The sequence below is a fragment of the Neomonachus schauinslandi genome, chromosome 10 (assembly GCF_002201575.2).
Source record: "Neomonachus schauinslandi chromosome 10, ASM220157v2, whole genome shotgun sequence".
Taxonomy (NCBI): Eukaryota; Metazoa; Chordata; class Mammalia; order Carnivora; family Phocidae; genus Neomonachus; species Neomonachus schauinslandi.
Window position 1 is genome coordinate 25,639,799 of NC_058412.1, and position 22,278 is coordinate 25,662,076.

Consider the following 22,278-nt stretch of genomic DNA (forward strand, 5'->3'; position numbering starts at 1 on the left):
AAAAAAAAAAAAAAGAAACTTATACTACATTGTTTTTTATTAGTACTGGTGTTAAATTAGCCTACTCCAATGACAAGAGCCTGAAAAATATACATATTTTTAAAATATCATTAATTCATTCTGATAGAGTATATTTATTTCAATATTTCAGTATAAAATCTACTTGAATTCTAATCCCACACCTAAAAATATAATTTTATCCACTATTTTTAAAATGTATAAGTAAGAACCTTATTTTTTTTTTTTAAGATTTTATTTATTTATTTGAGAGAGAGAGAGAGAGCATGAGAGGGGGAGGGTCAGAGGGAGAAGCAGACTCCCTGCCGAGCAGGGAGCCCGATATGGGACTCGATCCCGGGACTCCAGGATCATGACCTGAGCTGAAGGCAGTCGCTTAACCAACTGAGCCACCCAGGCGCCCCAGTAAGAACCTTATTTTAATAAATCCTAAAATTTAGAGAGGAACACTAAAATTAAAACTTATTAAAACTATTGAATGAATTACAAGAAATAACATTACTGGTACCATTTGTGACCATCCTACTAATTATGTATTAGGTTACATTGTTACAAGTTTTGGTTCTACTGTATTCTTTTATCTAGTTTATTTATTTTTAATCTAATAGTTTTAGTATTAATAATTTGGTAGTACTTTTAGCTGTTAGTCCTGGACTAATGAGTTAATATTTATAAAATGCTTAAAAATGAGTCTGGCAATAGTGGATACTATGTCAGTGTCCATAGAATAATTTTAAAATACATAAATAATAATAATAATGGCATTTTATTATAGAGATTAAGGAAATCTGTTTTATCAGTTGCATTGCATTTATGAGAGGAGAGGAAAATACAAACATTGGTTTCTAAAATTGTATACCAGAATTTTTTTAATCATTATTCAGTACAACTTTAATAACTAAGTGTGTTGTCAGGCACTGGTATATATACACACTTTTAGGTGAGATCAACCCAATTTGACTTTTATGGAATATAAAGGTATATAAAGAATATTTTATGAGAATAGAAACTCAAATAATTGTATTGGAATTCTGTGTTTTTAAAAGGTAGTGCTAGAAATTGTTGCCTGTAAATTCAGGGTATAATGTACTTTGTTTTTAAAAAAGTTTGGGGTGTCTGGCTGGCTCAGTCAGTAGAGCATGTATGTGACTCTTAATCCCAGGGTTGTGAGTTCAAACCCCAGGTTGGGCACAGAGCCTACTTAAAAATAAAAATAAAAAACAAAGCACACAGTTTGTATCCATCTTAACTTTAACTTTAATATTTCATTAGTTTGTTTTGAAAAGATATCTTTGCTGCTTATTTTTCTCTTTCTCAAATTAGCTACCAGTTGCTTTTTCCTACTGTATACATTCATCTCTTACTAACTTCAAAATATCATATATAAATTTCATGTATTTATGTATACCCTTCTATACAGTTCAATTGAAATTTCATCAAAAGCTTTTAAGACCTGAATTTCTATAACAAATTTTATTCAAGAATATCATAGGTAATACATTACATTCATTATGCTTCTACTCTTTGGGCTTTAGGAAGAGCCAGTGTGTGTTTTATAGTTAAATAAAAAAACATGTAGGCCTCATATGATGATTATGTGGTAACAATATATCCTTTTCCTTTTTGACTAAGATTAGGCTACAGTGTGGGTGATTTTCTCAATCTGTGCTCATCAGGATATCAGAGAGTGTGAAATAGTTAGATTGGGTTTTATAAGAGTAATAAAAAGAAGAGTATATATGAATATCAGTTGAGGTTTTGTCTCAAAATTCTTTAACTTATTTTTGGGCAGAATGCACATGTATATATTAGTGGTAATTTTTAAAACTGTTCATTTTGTGCCAAGCTCCTTTTGAGTTTTAAAAATCTTCAGGTAATTATAGATACATGTTGACTCAGCATTGTTTTATTCTACATTCTCATAGCCAATTAAAAAGGTCAGAAAATGAGGGGCATCTGGGTGGCTCAGTCGGTTAGGTGTCTGCCTTGGGCTTATGTCATGATCTCGGGATCCTGGGTTAGGGTTAGGGTTCCTGCTCAGTAGGGAGCCTGCTTCTCTCTATCCCTTTGCCCCACCCCCAGCTTGTGCTGTCTCTCTCTCTCAAAATCTTTTTAAAAGGTCAAAAAATTTGGTTGAGCAACTGCCTTCAGCTCAGGTCATGATCCCAGGGTCCTGGGATCAAGTCCCACATCGGGCTCCCTGCTCTGCCGGGAGCCTGCTTCTCCCTCTCCCACTCCCCCTGCTTGTGTTCCCTCTGTTGCTGTGTCTCTCTCTGTCAAATAAATAAATAAAATCTTTAAAAAAAAAAAAAAAGTAAAAAAATGAGACCAAATTATATAAAATGCATTATAAGTAATATTAATATTAGAAAATTTCAGAGACAAGCATCCTACATGCTGTAAAAGGCATTATTTCCTTAAAAGTCTCGTGTGCTTCTTGTAAACTATCTTCCTTTCTAATAAACCCAGCATGAATTTAGCTAGAGTTTGCTTGTGGTGCATGAGACCTGAGAATTCTGAATGATGGAATTGTGATTCTTTTTTCTGCTTGTCTCTATTTTGTCAAATTTTCTATAATGAGTGTTTTCTGTTTTTATAATGGGAAAAATATTATGATTTAAAATGTTAATACCTAAGAAATAAAACATATATAATAAAAGTATATTAGTATAGCATTTTGGGTTTTTTGTTTTTTTTTTTAAGATTTTATTTATTTATTTGACAGAGAGAGACAATGAGAGAGGGAACACAAGCAGGGGGAGTGGGAGAGGGAGAAGCAGGCTCCCCGCCGAGCAGGGAGCCCGATGTGGGGCTCGATCCCAGGACCCTGGGATCATGACCTGAGCCGAAGGCAGACGCTTAACAACTGAGCCACCCAGGTGCCCCATTAGTATAGCATTTTGATAAGATTTCTTATATAGTGAACTTGCCTAAATATAATAGTATGTAAAATAAGATGATAGACATGATTTTCTAAGAATACATGTATATATAACAGTAATAGCATCATTATTTTAATCCATCTTTGGGTTAACTACTGTTTATGTCTTCATCATTTGTATTATCATGTATTTTTTTAAAATCTAGATGAGAAATATTCGATTATCTGACTTCACTGAATCCTTGAAAAAGATAAAACGCAGCGTGAGCCCTCAAACCTTAGAAGCGTACATACGTTGGAACAAGGACTTTGGCGATACCACTGTTTAAGGAAAGACCTTTGTAAGCCTGCAGAACATTTTGCTTTCGAAGAGAGAAACACACCATCTTCATTGAATAGTTATCAGCTACAGAAATTGAGCCTAAGTTTACAGGACTTTTCAGAGTCTTACAATTAAGTCTTACTTGGGCACCCCAGCAGATGCACCATAAAACAAAATTTAAATAAAATATACAATGCAAATGGAGTATTTTGTTGAAGGCCTGTTCATGGTTATCCCGATGGGCACTGTAAGTTAGAGCACAACCAAAACTGATTCTGGTCTTCTTTACCAATATAATCATAATGTAAATAATAATTTGTATATTGTGTTGCAGATGAAAGTATTCCAGAGACAGTGAATGGTAGAAGACACAAGCGCCTTTGGTTGTTTGTCTTCTGATGTCTTTTCTTAAAATAATAATTTTTTCTATTTTCCTTTCCTGCTGTTATCTTTACTACAGATGATTAGAATGCCAAACACTCTGAGTTTCTTTTTTTTCTTTTGTTTTACAAGTCCAGTGTGCCAAATGAAACTTCTTCCTATGTAACAGTAATAGGAATAAGTATTTTGAAGGTTTTTTTTTTTCATAAATCTACACATTAAATACTGCATTTCACTTTTCATTTTTCTGTTACCTTGTTACCAATTTAGAAAGCAATTTGTTGATAGCAACAAAGCAAATCTAGTAAAATAGAAAAAGAGACTGTCAGAAGGTTTGAGTCACTCTGTCATTACAACATGTAGATCAATCCTCATGTGACCTGCAGTATTTTTTTCTAATATATCTGTCAGAAATCTATTGTAGACTGTTAATTTATTCCTAATGGAGTTTATTTTCTGCTAGAATTATTCTAATATTTAAGAAGGCCAATTTTAACTGCTGTAAAAGTGGTTTCTGTGTGAGAGAAGGGAAGAACTGAGAGCTAAGACATTTCTAATTTATTGCTTATTGCTTTCTTACTGTTTACAGGATAATTATAAGCCAGTGGATCTACCGTCTTTTATTCTTAATAATTATTAATCCCTTCAATGAAACTTTAAAAAATTACTGAATTTTTATACATTGCATACATTTTATAGGTTTCTTGTGCTCACTTTGTTAACTAAAAAGTTAGTCTGTTAATCTGTCTTTTGTTCCCCAAAAATGTACAGTAATTGTTTCTCGTTTGTATAAGTATGCCTGGATTTTATTATAAAACTGTCATTGTAGGAAGTAGAGACTCATATCATGGCTTTTTAAATATTGTAATAAAGGCAAATGGATATTTGCCCTTAGTTTACTGGTTAAAAGTTTGTTTACAGAAATTTTCTTTGGTGCTTTTATGTAAAATGTTATGGGCGGAAAGAATAATTTTATAGTAGTAACAGATTTTTTTCATTTAGGAAAAATATCTTTGGTTTTGGTTTTGAGAGAATACATTAAAATTAAAAACTTGCCCCATCTATATAGGAATTTTATAATGAAGACATACATTCGTCTTAATTTTAATCTTCTTGTTCCTGTTAAAGATTTACCTACATATAGAAGATGTGTGGTTTAAGATAATGTGCTATTTATAGCTGTAACTTAAATGTCTCCTCTAATCATGACCTTAGAACTCCCTGGATAACAGAAATGAGGGTTGAGATAAATAGAAAAAAAAATTTTAAGCCAGAACCATGCCCATTTTCAGTCATATGTTGTATCTTTTTAAGGTCTCAAACATTAAAGCATCAATTATAAAATACTGATAATGAAAGATGATGCAGTATACATGATGACAAGAATTGGGAATATCCAAAGTTAAAACATTTTCAATAAAGCTCATAAAATTTCACTTTGTATTTTCATTTAGAAAAGGATTAACATTGTTGATACTTGAATAACTGATCAGTCATATTAAAGGTCTATGCTTCATGGTCAACTTTTAAAATATAATCTTTAAATTTATCATGATTCTGCAGTAATGTAGTTCACTATTTTTATTGGAATAGTTTTTAGATAACAAAGATTTCGGATGTTAAAAGATAGAAAAGTCGGGGCGCCTGGGTGGCTCAGTCGTTAGGCGTCTGCCTTCAGCTCAGGTCATGATCCCAGGGTCCTGGGATCGAGCCCCGCATCGGCCTCCCTGTTCGGCCGGGAGCCTGCTTCTCTCTCTCCCACTCCCCCGCTTGTGTTCCCTCTCTCGCTGTCTCTCTCTCTGTCAAATAAATAAATAAAATCTTAAAAAAAAAAAAAAGATAGAAAAGTCAAGCTAATATTGTCATAAACACTGAGTCAGAATTATATTAGTGAATGAATAACCTTCCATACAGTATAGAAGTTATTTTACTTCTCTGACCAAAGTCTGAAGTTGAGCTTAGAGCTAGAGAACTATTTTCTGTAACTTTTTATTATATTTTATTTTTCGTTTAAGCTGGGCTTTTTTCCTCCTCAAAGAATGACCATGAAAATAAGATAATGATACAATAGGAGGTAAAAGGGATTGGTCTGGTCTTCTCAATAAAGATAGAAGTTGCAGAGTCTTTCTGAATATTAGACTTAGGTTGTGACCTTTTGGATTCTGCATTGAGCTCTCTGTCATTAACTTCTTAAAAGATAATGCTTAAACATGAAAGGTTAATGTGCTCATGTTAATATGATAGTTTTTTGTAAACTATATTAAAACTTACTGATGTACCGGACATTGAGCCAAGGGAAGTCAGTACTGTCTTTCCCAGATATCTTAACAGTAAAAGTTAATTCTAAGACAGTCTGCCCATTGAGGTTATTAGATCTCTGACTATGCGTTGTGTTTAGGAAGAAGTGGAGGAAAAACAGGTATTAGAATTATAATTTAAATATACAGCAGTCTTTATAGGGTAAAATTCTTTATGTTTTGTACAAAAACTAATTGTTTTGGTAGAATGAACCATTAACAGTTTGGTTTTGGACTCGTGAGTCAGAGGATTTACTTTAAATGCTTGTCTCAAATTTTAATCTGGTCTTTTGTATTTTTCTTCAGAAAAAAAAAATGAAAAGGTTCAGCTGCATAAAGTGGGTTTTTATCCTAATGGATTGGAAATAAATGATAAATTTTATTTTGCCTTTAATTTTTTTATTTGAAACTTTTTGAGGTTTCAGAGGTTGCAGTCTAGCAGTGAAGGAGTAGCTTGTATTGGACTAACTCTTGCCAATAATTATAAACTGAACAAAATATAAAAAGCAAAGATTAGAAGACCCTAGAGAGCAAGCAAAAACAGGCAGAAACTGTAAAAAATCATGTACTAGAAGAGATCCACATTAACTAGCTTTTACCCCAAGGACAATTTCCAGTTTGTGCAATGTGCTTAGAAATAGACTTCAAGCAGAATGTAACTGTCGTTCTGGGCTGAGGAGTCATTTGGGACTTGTAAAACAGCTGGAAATTAGGAGGGAAATCTTAGAGTTTCAGATATAAACTCCAGGATATGCCTATAAATATTTCTTTCAAATCTTTGGTGGACTCCAAAATTGTACCTGTGCAGTGTAATATTCAAAGGAACCTACCAGAAAGCAATAGTTGAAATCTAGCGAACTGTAGAGGAACTGTATTCCAGGGGAATACAGAGTTTGAAATTTAAATTCCACTAAAAGGGGTTTAGTAAATACTTTCGATTTTCCATTGAGACCCAAAAAGGACCATAATAAGGAGGAAGGACAGCATCCTAGACCTAAGGGCCATACTATAGTTAGGACTATGGGCAAAATGATAAACTCACTGTAACAAAGCTTAAAATCAAACTTTCACAGCATCAAGATTATCTACTGTAATTTAACAGCTAGCCAGAAGAAAACACACTTTTTAGAAGAAAACAGAATCCAGAGTTTTCACAACACATCCACACCAGTACACAATAAAAAAATTACTAAACGTACAACGAAAAATTATATCCATAAACAATAGAAAATATGTAGAAGCAAATGCAGAGATTGCTCACAGGTTGGAATTAACAAAATTATTTTAAATCAGCTTTAAAACTTATTAAAGAATTAATAGGAAAAAAATGAACAGATTAGGATTTTTGGTGGAGAAATAGATACTAAAAACCAAATGGAAAGTCTGGTAATGAAAAAAGAATTTGAAATGAAATCTAGTATCTGAAATAAATTTCACGGGATGGGCTTCAGCGTGAACTGAACAGCAGAGGAAAGAGCTGACAGAAAGAAAAATATAGCAAAGTTTGATACCTGTGGGACAGTATCAATCTAATTTACCTCTGATTTGAAATCCAAAAGGAGAGGAAGAGAATGGGGCAAAAGAAACATTTGATGCAGTAATGCCTAAAGTTTTCTTCAAATTGTTGAAAGACATCAACTTACAGATCCAAAAAGTTCAGTGAAGCTCAAGCAGAATAAATACAACAAAGACTATGTTTGGATACATCACATTGCCAAAAAATAAAAAAACAAAATTATAAGCAGTCAGGGAGGGGAAATGCCATTACATTCAAACAATCATTGACCCCAGAATATGGATTAATCAAAATGGTCAATGGACAAGACAGGGAATGTCCTCATGGAGGCCTAGGATAACCAAAGCAAAGTTTGACCAATCACTTTTTCAACAATTGATTGCCAGTCTAATGGAACTTGCAACTGTTAGACCTTAGAGCTGGCTTGGATTGAATTGAAGGTTTGTCAGGTTTATACTTAACATCTGTATCCTTTGGAATGTTCCTTTATACATTAAATAGAAATAATACAATAAAAACAACAGAACAAGACTTTATAATAGAGGTAAAGAACAGCAAAAGCAGCTGGAAGAATAAACAAGTTAATGGCAAAAATATTTTCAAAATAAAAAGTCTAATGATTTTACACAAAGATCTAGATCTAATTAGAAAATAGTATACCTCCAAACTAAAAGGGCTAATTATTCAACATAACCCATTTCTGTGGTTTTATTCCTACTTTGTTGAGTTTTTTGTTTTTCAAATGGGGGTGTTGGATTTGTCAAATGCTTTTTCTGCATCTATTGAGATGATCATGTGATTTTTTCCTTTATTAATATGGTGAATTGCATTGCTTGATTTTCATATGTTAAATGAACTTTTCATTCCTGTGATAATTCTCACACATTCATGGTGTATGATTCTTTTTATATATTGGATTCATTTTGCTATTTTGTTGAGGTTTTTTGCATCTATATTCATATGGGATGTTGGTCTGTAGTTTTCTTGTCTTTCTCTAATTTTGGCATCAGGGTAATTCTTTGTAGAATGAATTGGAAAGTCTTCCCTCCTATTTTGAAATGTTTGGTAGAATTCACCAGTAAAGCCATCTTTGCCTGAGCTTTTCTTTGTGGAAAATTTTTTATTATAAATTCAATCTTTTGTTAAACAGTCAGATTTTCTATTTATTCTTGAGTCAGTTTCAGTAGTTTGTCTTTACAGAAATTAGTCCACTTCACCTATGCTATCTACTTTGTTGGCATACAATTGTTTATAATATTCCCTTATTATCCTCCTTATATCTGTAAGACCAGTAGTAACTTGTCCCCTTCTTCCTTTCCTGATTTTAGTAATTTCAGTCTTCTTTTTCATGTGGTCAGTCTAGGTAAATCTTTGTCAATTTTGTTGATCTTTTCAAAGATCAAAGGTTTTGTGAATTTTTCTCTATTGTTTTTCTATTCTCTACTTCATTTATTTCCTCTCCAAGCTTTATTACTTACTTTGCTTGCTTTAGTTTGCTCTTTCTCTATTATGATGGAAGGTTAGATTATTGACTTGAGATCTTTCTTCTTTTTAAAATATGGGCATTTATAGCTATAAATTTCTGCCTACAACTTTTGCTGTATCCAGTAAGTTTTAGTATATTGAGTTTTCATTTTCATTCATCTTAATATATTTTCAAAGTTCTCTTGTGATTTCTTCTTTGACCCACTATTAAAGACTATGTTTTTTAATTTCCACAAGATGTGAAAATCTCAAATTTCCTCTAGTTATGGATTTCTAATTTCATTCCAGTATGTTTGGAGAACATACTGTTATTTTAATCCTTTCAAATTTATTGAAGATTGTTTTATGGCCTAACATATGTACTATCCTGGAAAATGCTTTATATGTACCTGAGAAGAATGTGTATTCTGCTGTTTTTAGATGGTATACTCTAGAGATATGTTAGGTCTAATAGGTATATAGTATTGTTCAAGTCTTCTATTTAATTGTTGATCTCCTCTATAGTTGTTGTAGTATATTTTTTTTTCTTAAAATAGCTTGAGAGATTTCTTTTTGCTATGTCTAAACCCTGTTATACTCATCAATAAGGAATTATGTAAAGGCACATACCTGTGATTGAATTGTTTAAGGTCATTAAAACAAACATTCTAGGAAAATTAAGACACAGGGAAAAGTCAGAATACATCCTTACATGAAGTAGACAGACTACAATATATACTGTTTGAATCCAGTTTTGTTTAAAAAAAGACTGTAAAGAAACTTCAAAAAATCATGAATGATTTGCTCTGGGTAAATAAGGCAATAATGTCCTAACCTGTCTTCCTGCTTCTAATCTTGTCCAGGAGTAGTAAGCACACAGTAGCAGGTAAGGCTTTAGAATTAGGTTCTGTAACACAGAATTCCAGATCTGCCATTAAGTAAGTATGTGACCTTGGCATACAATTTTCCAAGCAGGGGCTCATAATAGTACCTATACCAAATGCCAGATAGGATTAAATGAGCTAATACTAAACTCATGAAATGGTGCCTACCACGTTAATTGCTTAGTAAATGTTCACTATTACTATCCACCTACAATCCATTCTCCATTCCACAATGTAAAGGTCACTCTCTTGTTAAAACCCTCCACAGGCTTCCTGTCTCACTTAGAAAACAAAACAAAATGAAACCAGTCTCCTTACCCCTCCATTAGAAATTCCTGCTTGATCTGACCCATTTACCATTTAGATCTCTTCATTTCTTCCCCTCAAGCACAAAGCTCCAGACACACTGCCTTCTTTCAGACCTTGAAACACTTCTGCTTGTTTTTGACTTAGGTATTTGTATTGTTTATCCTGCCTGGAATAATCTTCACAGAAAGACTGTCATTCAGAAGTCAAATTTCATTTCCTTAGAGAACCTTTCTTGGACTACTATAAATTAGCCACTCAGTCACTCTCTGTAGCATAACTCTATTTTCTACATGACACTATCAATATATTAAACATTTTTTCCTCCCTATTTGTTTTCTGTCTCTTCTTACTGGGACATAATTTTATGAGACCAGTACCTGATACACACATGTGTTGCATATTCTGTATCGCATTATTTTATTTCCTGTATTCTATATTACTTCCATAATAAAATTAATTTCACGAGAATTTAAGTAGTGTTTTAGGAAACAGAACACAGTATCCTGTAATTGGTCTGAGTTCAAGTTCAGCTTCTGTGGAGAACTAGCTGTATGTCTCTGGGCAAGTTTCTTACTCTTCTTGCTTCCTCAAACGGGAATACTATTTATTTCACAAAGTATTGCAAAAAATTACATCACACAACATAGGTAAAAGCGCTTCAGCACTAAATGAAATTTTCCTAACATTACAAATAAACCCTAACCAAACACAAATCAATACCACAACGAGATACCACCTCACAACAGAATGGCTAAAATTAACAAGTCAGAAAACGACAGATGTTGGCAAGGATGTGGAGAAAGGGAAACCCTCCTACACTGCTGGTGGGGATGCAAACTGATGTAGTCACTCTGGAAGACAGTATGGAGGTTCCTCAAAAAGTTGAAAATAGAGCTACCCTACCACCCAGCAATTGCACTACTGAGTATTTACCACAAAGATACAAATGTAGTGATCCAAAGGGGCATCTGCACCCCAATGTTTAAAGCAGCAATGTCCACAATAGCCAAACTATGGAAAGAACCCAGATGTCCATCAGCAGATGAATGGATAAAGAGGTGGGGCGTGTGTGTGTGTGTGTGTGTGTGCCATTTGCAACAAGGTGGATGGAACTAGAGGGTATTCTGCTAAGCAAAATAAGTCAATCAGAGAAAGACAATTATGATCTCATATGCTGATTTTAAGAAACAAAACGGGATCCTAGGGGAAGGAAGGGGGAAAAACAAGATGAAATCAGAGGAGACAAACCATAAGAGACTCTTAATCAAAGAAAACAAACTGAGGGCTGTTGGGTAGGGGAAGGGAGCAGGGGAGGGGGTAACTGGGTGATGGACATTAAGGAGGGCATGTGATGTAATGAGCACTACAAACGCAGGAAAAAACCTACATGTACAACTAATGAATCACTGACCTCTACCTTTGAAACCAATAATACATTATATGTTAACTGAATTTAAATGAAAAATACATTATATATACATTTAAAAAAATACAAAACAAAACAAAAAACCCTAACCGATCCTTGACAGGGTCTCTAGCTCTCTACTCCACCTACCCCTCATAAGCCTCGGTAGGGTCACTCTAGCCTCTGCCTTCCCCTCTATAGAACGCAATGACAGCCGGGGAGAAGGCGGGAACAAGAGACTTTGCACGCACTTCCGCCCCCGCGACTCTCTCCGCCAATCGGCCTCTGATGCCCCACCCCTTCCGCTCTAGGGAAAAAACCAGCTCCCAGAGCGTCTTCCGGCGGGAGCTGTGCTGCTCCTTATCATGGTGAGTTGGCTGGGGGAATGAGGGTTTCTGTCGTAGATGATTCCTCTTATCGTCTTTCATCCCAAAGCGGCCTTCACATTCCTCAGCTGCCCAGAGGAGGGGTCCTCGGAGTCGTGCTCGGCTCCCCCCACTCCGCAGGAGAAGGGGCTGACGTCCGAAGCATTCCCCGCAAAGCTCTGATCCCCTCATTCTCCTTCACCCAGTTGGTTAGACCTCAGGATCCCGGCCCTGCTCCAGCCCGAGCTTTCAGTTCAGCGAGCTTATGACTTTCCCCTGCCGAGATTTACTTTATAGAAATAAAAGTCTTTGCCGGCGTCAGCGTCTACAGCCAGCGAAAGCTCTGAAAACAAGTTCACAGCAACAGCGACCGTAATTAGTAATGCTTACACCAGTGACAATACCGTTGGCGTTAATAAAGAGGGTTATGAGCAGGATATTGAGGTGAACGCCCCACTCTGCAACTTGGCTTTATGGAGTGCCAGATAGCCTGATACAGCAGCAACTTTAAGAAGGCCAGTGACTGGAGAAAGTCCAGGTGTTGGTAGAGCATCTTGTACGTTTTTTCCTGCGTTTGTAGAGCCCAGTATACCTTACGGTTTGGGGGATGTGATGTTTAACCTAATTTTTTTTTTTTTTTTAGAGAAATTAGTCTTTATGCTTCTAGAGATCAAATGTATAGCTCTCTGAATTTTATCAAAAGATAAGTTGATTGTAATTTCAGCGTCAAAAGAGGTATCATTTTATCAGAGAAATTAATGGATCTTTTATTGATAGCCTACATATGAGAAAAGGACCACGTTTCAGTGCCTAAGCCATTGTCACTCTAGTAAGTTTTTTCCTTGAGTGGATTTGGTCAAGAAAAATGTCTTATGCATACTTCCTTTTCTTTTGTAAGTCTTCTGTAATCCCTCTTTTGCACACAGAAATTGGGTAAAAGTTTACTTTGGGGGGGCTGACCAAATAGCCTTCCAGCTACTTTCTTCAAAATACTCACCACTGTGTAGCCAGAATTAAATTTCTAAAATTGGACCATGCCACTCCCTTGCTCCCTTGCTTAATATCTGCCCCCCCCCCAATAATCCTCAAGATAGGGTCCTGTTTGGCATGGCATACAAAGCTATCTTGTCAAGCTGCTGCTGCAACTGCTTTTTTTTTTGGTCAAGCTTTATAGCCTCTTTTTTCACATACATACATGCATATTCCAGTCACAGTGAACAGCTTGCAGATGATGCTCTAAGGATTAGGCCTTTGCACCTAATTTGTATATGCTGTTCTGTCTGCTGGAATCAATCATCTCCTGCCCCTCATCCTTATCAGTATAACCCTTACATGCCCTCTAGTCTCTTTCATGAGCCTTTCTGCTGTGTCTCAAGATCCTGTTAGGTGCCTCCTTTGTGCTCCTGTGATATCTTGGTGCTATTTACCAATAACATCTGTAGCCCTTACCAGACTATGTTAAAATTGTGTATTTCCTTGTCTTTCTCACTTCCTAGACTGTAAGCTCTTTGAGAGCAGGACCTCTGTATTCACTCTGGTATACCCAGAGCCTTGTAACAGTTCCTGGCTCAGAGGAGGTTTTCAATAAACACCTGTTTTATAAAACACCAAATAAATAACTATGGCACTAAATTTTTATGCTTGAAGCATTAGTAATACAGAAAAATAGTAGCATTTAAGGTTTATTTTAAAAGTTTTGGGGAAGAAAGGGTTTACGAGTCACTCTTATTTATTAAGGTGTTATATGCAAAGCACAATGCTATCTTAGAAAACATAAAGGAAATATAGCCCTTGTCTTTAGTGAAGTTACTAAAAAACTAACTTAAAATGCAAGATGACAAGGTAAAGGCCATCCTATGGTTAATTACAAAAAAAAAAAGCAAGTGACATAAAGAACAGTATAATTTAGGAAGGTGTCACATAGGTCAGCCATGAAACAGTACTTTCTTCCTTAGTCCATTACTCTTTGTTTAAAGATTTTATTTATTTGACAGAGAAAGAGACAGCAAGAGAGGGAACACAAGCAGGGGGAGTGGGAGAGGGAGAAGCAGACTCCCCACCTAGCAGGGAGCCCGATGTGGGACTCGATCCCAGAACCCTGGGACCATGACTTGAGTCGAAGGCAGGCGCTTAACTGACCGAGCCACCCAAGCACCCCATTTCTCCATTACTCTTAATCTGCTATTCATTACTCTCATTCACATGAGGAAACAGAAGTCAAGTAATTTGTTAAGTATTACAGGGCTTTTAGAGCTTGGGTTAGACAAGTCTGGCCTTTTCACTCTAGAGTGGTATGATCATGAAATGAGGGCTACACCAGTTTAGTTGGAGTTGATTCCCTTTCCAGATAAAACTGGAAAGAAACAGGCTAAGTATTTGAAAGCATTGAATTTCAGGTTGTAAAATTAGGAGTTTATCGTGATAGCAATGGAGGGCCAATATAATTTTGGAAAGAGTGACATGAACATTAGGATTTTTCTGGGTTTTTACTTCTTTTAACCAATATCAGAATGGCATCAGAAATGGCCTTCTACCTTTTAGAAACCTTATTTTCTCAACCTGAAACTTAAAGTAAAATAATTTAAAGTGGGATGAAGTTAGAAGATATGCAGGGTTAACAGTATTAAGCAGAATTTATCTTTGGGACCAAATATCCCACACATAATTCATTAAGAATGGGGTATATTCATTAACTGACCATTCATTAGCATCTCAAGTGAAAATAGCATATTGTTCCTTTTCAGCTGAATTAGCTTAGCAAAGCCTTAGAGTTACACACACACACACTGGTCTTTATTTGGATAGCAAAATTAGTAACACTTTTTTCTAATGCTTTGTTTTTATACTTTAAAGTATGTTTTACTTAAAATTTTTTTATTATGGAAATTTTCAAACACAGGAAAGTAGAATATAATATAATAAGCCCCCATGTAGCCATCACTTGGGCTCAACAATGATCAACATTCTGGTTTTAAATGCCGGATTTCTAGTGCTCAGCTTTATCTTCTGCCTTTTCTGAGTCTCAACCTAATGAAACTAATGACATGTCTGAGCTTTGAAGAAATGGGATATACCTTTTTTTATAACTACTGAGATGTTCCTACTAATTAGGAAAATCAGACCTATGCTGGAGTTGGATCTGAAAGTTTTCCTCATTTGATATCTGTTAACACCCAGTTCCACTGCTTTCTGTGGAATTTCAGTGTTTAAGTCAAATTGGCCGGCGGTAGTGAGGTAGAAACGTTGTGTGGTTGTTATGGTGATTGTGGCCTTACTATCTAGGGAAGCATTTTGCTAAAATTAAAATCCAAATAAGTATATTAAGTGCATGGCACTTAGCAATCAAATTATTATATATGACCCACTGAAAATTGTGCAAGATTTTTTTCCCCTAGAAACAATACTTTGCTTTTGGAATAACGATTAAAATTCTTTTTTTCCCAGTTTATCTTCCCTCTCTAGGATCGTCTTTGTTTTTGTTTGTTGTTGAGTATTATATTCCCAAGTTAGTAAAATTGATCAATTTTTCCCTTTACAGCTTCTTGGTTTTATATCCTATTATGAAAAGTGTTCTCCAACTCCAAGATTATAAAATTGTACATCCATAAATTTCTTCAAGTACTCTATAGTTTTATATTTTAATTTTAATATAGTAAAAAATTAGAAATATAGTAAGGATCCAATGTTACCTTTTCCAAAAACCATTTATTGGATAACTCATATTTTCTCCTGCTGATGTTGGATACTGCCTTAATCATAAGCTAATTTCCCATATGTGCTTAAACTCTGTTTTATGCTAAGGTTTCCTATACTTGAGTGGCAAATTCCTCTCTAGTCTCCACTTAGGTTTCTTCTCCTGTTGGTAACCCCACTGTCATCCTTTCTCTGCTGGTCCCATACAGTGTACTAGCAAGGACTATAGAGACTAGCCAGAATGTCAGATACTTTGAATGCCTAAGAGAGAACCTTAGAGATTTTACTATAATAGTACTTTCCAAACTTTTCATATATAAAGCTTTTATTAAGTTAATTGTAATATTTTATTTCCAGTAGAGCTATCTGGCAAATGGTTTGCTTTTCTGGTTCAAAATTGCCTAAAATCCGTTGAAAAATACAAGTGTGTAGTTTGGAGCTAAAATGCGTGGGTTTGGGGGCACCTACGTGGCTCAGTCGGTTGGGCGTCTGCCTTTGGCTGGGGTCATGATCCCAGGGTCCTGGGATTGAGCCCCGCATCCGGCTCCCTGCTCAGCGGGGAGCCTGCTTCTCCCACTTCCTCTGCCGCTCCCCCAGCTTGTGCTCTCTCACTGTCACTCTCTCTCAACTAAATAAATAAATAAAATCTTTAAAAAAATAAAATGCCTGGGTTTGAATTTCTGCTCAGCCATTTGTTAGCATTGTGCCCTTGGACAATTTATTAAAAATTGTTTCCATCTCATAAATGATTGTGAGAATTAAATAGATAAATACTTGTAAAGTGTCTAGAATAATTGCTTGCCACATATTGAGCATTCAGTAAATGTTAGTGGTTGCTATTATATCACATCACAGGATATGAAAAAGATTAGATGCTTCAATGTTGATTTGTTTATTTTTTGTTCATTTTAAAGGGGACAATTCATCTCTTTAGAAAACCGCAAAGATCTTTTTTTGGCAAGTTATTACAGGAATTTAGACTTGTAGCAGCTGACCGAAGGGTAAGTTATCTTTATTAACTCTAATTTTAATCATTGTACAGACAACATTATGACACTGAAAAAGATAATTTTTAAGGCATATAGAAATTACTCGTGATCCCACCATACACTTTTTGTTTTTAAGTAAACTCTCGCCCAACATGGGGCTTGAATTCACGGTCCTGAGGTTAATAGTCACATGCTGTACCAACTGAGCCAGCCAGGTGCTCCACACCATACTGTTTTCATTTTTTTATGTTGGATAAGCAGGGGGTTTTTTGTTTTTTTTTTTAAGTAATCTATGCCCAATGTGGGGCTCAAACTCATTATGCCAACATCAAGTCACATGCTCTGCTGACAGTGAGCCAGGCACCCTCCCCTGGCTAAGCAGAATTTCAATATAAAATTAAATTACTTTGTAATTTAATGTAAATTGTAATGTAAAAATCAGTTACTTTGGTACACAGTTGTTTTGCTTGGGAGGAAGCTAGGCTTTGGTTAAGGTTTTTTATTCTAACGAGTTTTAAAGAAAAATTATTTTATGATTGCCTTTTGTTACTTTTTTTTACAAATTTAATGGATGCAGTTTAAAGCCATGTTTTCTCATTTTTAGTGTCAGGAAGGAAAAATAAGTTATGCTTTGAGGTCGTGAATTCAAGCTCCACCCATGTTGGGCGCAGAGCTTATATTTAAAAAAAAAGATAATTGGTACCTTTTTTGGTCACCAATATAGACCTAGTTATTGTTCTGTTTTCATTGTTCTCATTATTGTCTAAATTATACTCTAAGCTCCCTGAAGACAGTGACTATGTCTGTTTTGTTCACTTTTTAATAAAAGTACAAAATAAGCACCCAATAAATATGTGATGAATTTTAAGTAAACCTAGCTTCAGTGGAACATAAGTGTACCTATGATATTGGCCATGTATTATGATACTAGACTAGAGGCTTCTGTTCTTTGTTTCTTATCACTGTATCTCCTGTTGCTAAAACCTTGGAATATAGTAAGAACTCAGTATTTGAAAATAGTATCATGTCCTGGATGTTAAAGAGCCAAGGGTAGGAAATTCATCTGCTACTTGTGTATCTAGTCCATTTAAGATGATCTCTTGAGTACAGATAGATAGAACTTTATAATGTTGGTAGAAAGCAACTACATTACAGACGTAAACAGGAAATTCTTGAACCATATGCTTTGTTGAAGCACAGTATACCGCAGAATAGGTAGTAGGAACAAGACCAGTATAAGAACACCTGAGTTGTGCAGATACTCTCCATCATAATTTAAATCTTAAAAGATGTGCCTAGCTTCACCTCTCTTTACTACTACTCCTGTTTTGGTTCTTGGTAATTTCTTAGATCATGAGGAAGATCCCTACTTCTCAGTTCCTTACTTCCTTACCCCAAATAATCTTGTCCTGCATCCCTTCCAGCTGTCTACTCCAGTGATCATACCACAGACATTATCATTTATAATAACTATATTTTCCCATTGTCTCAGTTTCAAGCATTTCACTCATAGTCACCATCTCTTGTTATTCCAGTTCATTCCTTGTATTATCCCAATTCCAATAATTCTTCAATCTTACTAGGATCTCCAATCCATTGACATGCCATATTTTCACTATTTTTCTTCTCCCTTATCCTCATTTGCTTACTTATCCGATTTAGATTCTTTGGTCCATCATTACTGACTTCTCACATATGTTTTCAACTCCTCTGTGCCCTCCCTTCATCTGTCACTCTTCCTCTGATACTTCCCTGGCAAATCCTTAACATCATTAAGTCTACATTCCTGCTCTTCTGTACCTGCACTCAAGCAACTGAATGTAGCCTGAGAGAAACACAAAACCATGGTGACTGGTCTCACTTTAAATTCAAGATCAAGTGTGCCATTAGTGCTGCCCATACTATATCTTTAGTTCATTCAGTTTTCCATTTTTCTAGATAGCTGTTTCATGCCATAGTCTCTCACTTCTATCCTCAAACTTCCAAAACCTTCTTCATCCTCTCTCTGACCTGTTGATCTTGCTTCCTGTTTCACTGAAGGAAAAGAAGTAATCAGAAAACACTTCCACATCCTGTCATCTCCCAACATTCTGCCTTTCCTCCTGTTTCTATGAATGAACTCTCTGAACTTCTACTTGTTGCCTACTCAAAGACAAACTTCCTACAGTTGTTCCTTCCTGCATCATGAGCACATGCCACATCTTCCACTTTCAGCTACTGCCTCATTTCTCTGCTTCCTCATATAGCAAAACTACTTAAACTAATTGTCTTTACTCTCTGTTCACTTTCTTTTCTCCCTGTCTCCATTAAACACATACCAGTCTGGCTGTAGCCCCCACCAGTCCACTGGAGCAGCTTTAACAAAGTAACTGGTAAGCTCTGTGTTGCCAAAATCAATGGTCATCCTCATTTCCCATCTTACTTAACCTTCAAAAGCATTTGACAATGCTTAAAGCACTTTTTTCATTTGGACTCTGAAATATCACTCTTGGTTTTCCTCCTACTTACCTGGCCATTGTTCATCACTTTCCTCTCATCTTTCTGATCTCTAAGTTTTGGAGTGTCCCAGCACTTAGAGCTCCAGCCTCTGCTGTTTATGTTCATTACATCTAGGTGACACTTTAAGTACCTTATGTTGATGACCCAATATTTATATCTCAATCCATAACTTCTCCCCTACTTCTAGATTCCTATATATCATGGCCCTCTCAATATTTCCACTTGGATATCTAATAGGCATCTCAAATTTCATATGGTCAAACCTGAACTTTGATTTTCTGTCCCTTCCTCACTAAATGGCCACTCTGTTCTTCCAGTGCACAGGCCAGAAACCTTGGAGTCATTCTTCTCCCTCTCTTTCTCTCATTCCTCATCCATTTTGTAAGTAAATCTTGCTGCTCTATCTTCAGTGTAACACTCAGAATCTGACTCTTCTAACACTTTCTTACCAACTTCAGTCATCATTTCTCACTTTGAATTACTGCAGTCACATTCTAAACGGTCTTCCTACTTCTATCCTTGCCCCTATGCAGTATATTCTTTTTTATTTTTATTTTTATTTTTTTTAAAGATTTTATTTATTTATTTGACAGAGAGATACACAATGAGAGAGGGAACACAAGCAGGGGGAGTGGGAGAGGGAGAAGCAGGCTCCCCGCAGAGCAGGGAGCCCGATGCGGGGCTCAATCCCAGGACCCTGGGACCATGACCTGAGCCAAAGGCAGACACTTAACGACTGAGCCACCCAGGCGCCCCAGCTATGCAGTATATTCTACATAGAGAAGCCAGAATGATCTTTTAATCTTTTTTTTTAAGATTTTATTTATTTATTTGACAGAGAGATAGAGACAGCGAGAGGGAACATAAACAGGGGACTGGGAGAGGGAGAAGTAGGCTCCCTGCTGAGCAGGGAGCCAGATGCGGGACTCGAACCCAGGGTTCTGGGATCATGACCTGAGCCGAAGGGAGATGCTTAATGACTGAGCCACCCAGGCGCCCTGCCAGAATGATTTTTTAAAAATGAAAGTTAAGCCGCTTTCCATCTCATTTGGAATAAATCCCAATTCTTTTGCTGGCATACAAGACACTACTTGATGGAGCCCCAGACTTCCTCTCACCTCTCATCTGTCCGTCCTTGGCCAGGTCCTCTTCTATCTCAGGGCATTTGCACTGTGGTTCCCATTTTTTTCCCCAGATATCTGCATGCTTAGCACCTTTGCCTCTGTAAGATTTCTGGTCACATGTTACCTTACCAAGGGGGTCTTTTTGACTACCTTGTCTGGCAGAACACCCTTTCCACATTTCCCATTACCGTACTTTATTTTTCCTTTGTAGCACTTACCACCACCTGACCTTGTGTATTTGCTAATTGTCTGTCACCCCCGCTGGAATATAAGGTCCATATTTTGTTCACTGCTGTATCTCTAGTGCCTAGAAAAGTGTCTGTTACAAAATAGGTACTCAGGTATTTGTTGATGAATAGTTTGATTCGTCAGTAGAGCTGCAGAGAATGTCATTTTCAGATTACATGCCTTATCCTCCTTTTCTGACTGTTCTTGAATCCCTGTCCTGACTAGAGCCCATGTCCAGTCGTTTCATTAATATCCTCACTGTAAGAGTCCCTTGTCCCATTAACCTATCATATCAGCTCTCAGTCTCTGACATCCCTACCTCACCTGCTTCTCTGGTTTTGCTCCTGGGGGTACAGGAAGTGGCAGAATGCTGTCTACCCTAAATTCATGATGGTCATTCTTGTTCTCCTCTGATGATTCAGAAGTATACTCACTAGAACTGCTGTTGTGCAAATTCTCCTCTGGATGTAAGTTCCAGTCCTATTCTACTACATCCCTTTATTTTAGAGAATGGCCTTGTTTCTTCTTTTCTAGAGATGTAGAGGTTGTTAGCTCTGTGCTGCTTCACTGTCACCTCTCTCTAGTTCACAGTTTTTCTGTCCCTTCAGTCATCTCTTGCCCTTCTCACCTTTCTCAGAGAAGGTGTTCTTCATCCTAAACCTACACTTTGCATCTGTGTTCTAAAGCCATCCTATCCCACGCTTGACCTTTGCAATTATATCTGTTTAACACCTCCAGATAACTCCCTTTTCACTTATTTCTTTCACTTCTACTTTCACACAATTATAGGTCTCCCTTCTTTGTAGGGAGTGGAGTGGAACAAAAATTAAAAAGCACTTCACTTGACCTCTTCTTTTATTCTTAGAAAGCACTTTCTGCTTCTTCTGATGAAATCCTAGCTACTTTCAAGGCATATTTCAGGTCTATGAACTTCTAACCCATGATAATCTTTCCTTCTCTTGCAGTCCTATTTCATATGACTTATTTGGTAAATAAGTAAGTGTAGACCTTTTTGGGGGGAGGGGAAGAATAACTTTATTTTGATATAATTTCAAACTTACGGAAAAGTCACAAGATTAGTGTAAGGAACTCCCCTAAGCCCTTTACTCACATTCACCAGTTGCTTTATATTTTGCCCCATATGCTATCGTTGTCTCTGTGTACATATTTATAGAGACAAAATGATATTAAAGTATATGCCTATTTTTCTCAACTGTTTGAGAGTTTATATGGCAGAATTTTTTTTTCTCTTGGAGAATGCCTCCTCTAGAACTGTTTTTTAGACTAATAAATAATAACTTGGTTGATGGTAATTTTCATAGGTGTAGGAAATGTGACACTGACTTTTTGAAGGAAGTTGTGCTTATTCCTTTGTAGAGTGGGAATTGCAGCAACTTGAACAGACCCAGTGAAGTTTATCAGCATTATCCAAATAAGAATGATTTTCTTTTTCACAGTCCTGGAAGATACTGCTCTTTGGTGCAATAAACTTAACATGTACTGGCTTCCTGCTTATGTGGTGCAGTTCCACTAACAGTATAGGTATGTCACCGTTCCTATTTTTGTGGAGTTAATCATTAGTTGCACATTTATTGTTCTGGTTTTAAATATATATCTTTCTTTATGTGGAATATATTATTCTGAAATATAACTCAAGATTTAAATAAGAGAAGCTATGTGAAAAGTGCCTTGTTGGGGCACCTGGGTGGCTCAGTCGTTAAGCGTCTGCCTTCGGCTCAGGTCATGATCCCGGGGTCCTGGGATCAAGCCCCGCATCGGGCTCCCTGCTCCGCGGGAGGCCTGCTTTTCCCTCTCCCAATCCCCCTGCTTGTGTTTCCTCTCTCGCTGTGTCTCTCTCTGTCAAATAAATTAATAAAATCTTTAAAAAAAAAAAAGAAGAGTG

At 36.3% G+C, this 22,278-nt stretch overlaps 2 protein-coding genes across 5 annotated transcripts in view; both read left to right on the forward strand.

Moving 5' to 3' along the window:
* The window catches only part of SPAST (spastin), a 58,487-nt gene extending 53,476 nt beyond the window's left edge, over positions 1–5,011 (forward strand). For all 4 annotated transcript variants that reach the window (XM_021697324.1, XM_021697326.1, XM_021697325.1 and 1 more), the window contains one exon: positions 3,106–5,011. In XM_021697324.1, the coding sequence (XP_021552999.1) occupies positions 3,106–3,228 (123 nt within the window). In that variant the 3' untranslated portion in view covers positions 3,229–5,011. The remainder of the gene's footprint in view (positions 1–3,105) is intronic.
* Positions 5,012–11,798: 6,787 nt separating this feature from the next.
* Positions 11,799–22,278, forward strand: part of SLC30A6 (solute carrier family 30 member 6) — a 37,509-nt gene continuing 27,029 nt past the window's right edge. The window contains exons 1-3 of the mRNA XM_021697459.1: positions 11,799–11,845; positions 16,450–16,536; positions 21,833–21,917. Coding sequence (XP_021553134.1) covers positions 11,843–11,845; positions 16,450–16,536; positions 21,833–21,917 — 175 coding nt within the window. The 5' untranslated portion in view covers positions 11,799–11,842. The remainder of the gene's footprint in view (positions 11,846–16,449; positions 16,537–21,832; positions 21,918–22,278) is intronic.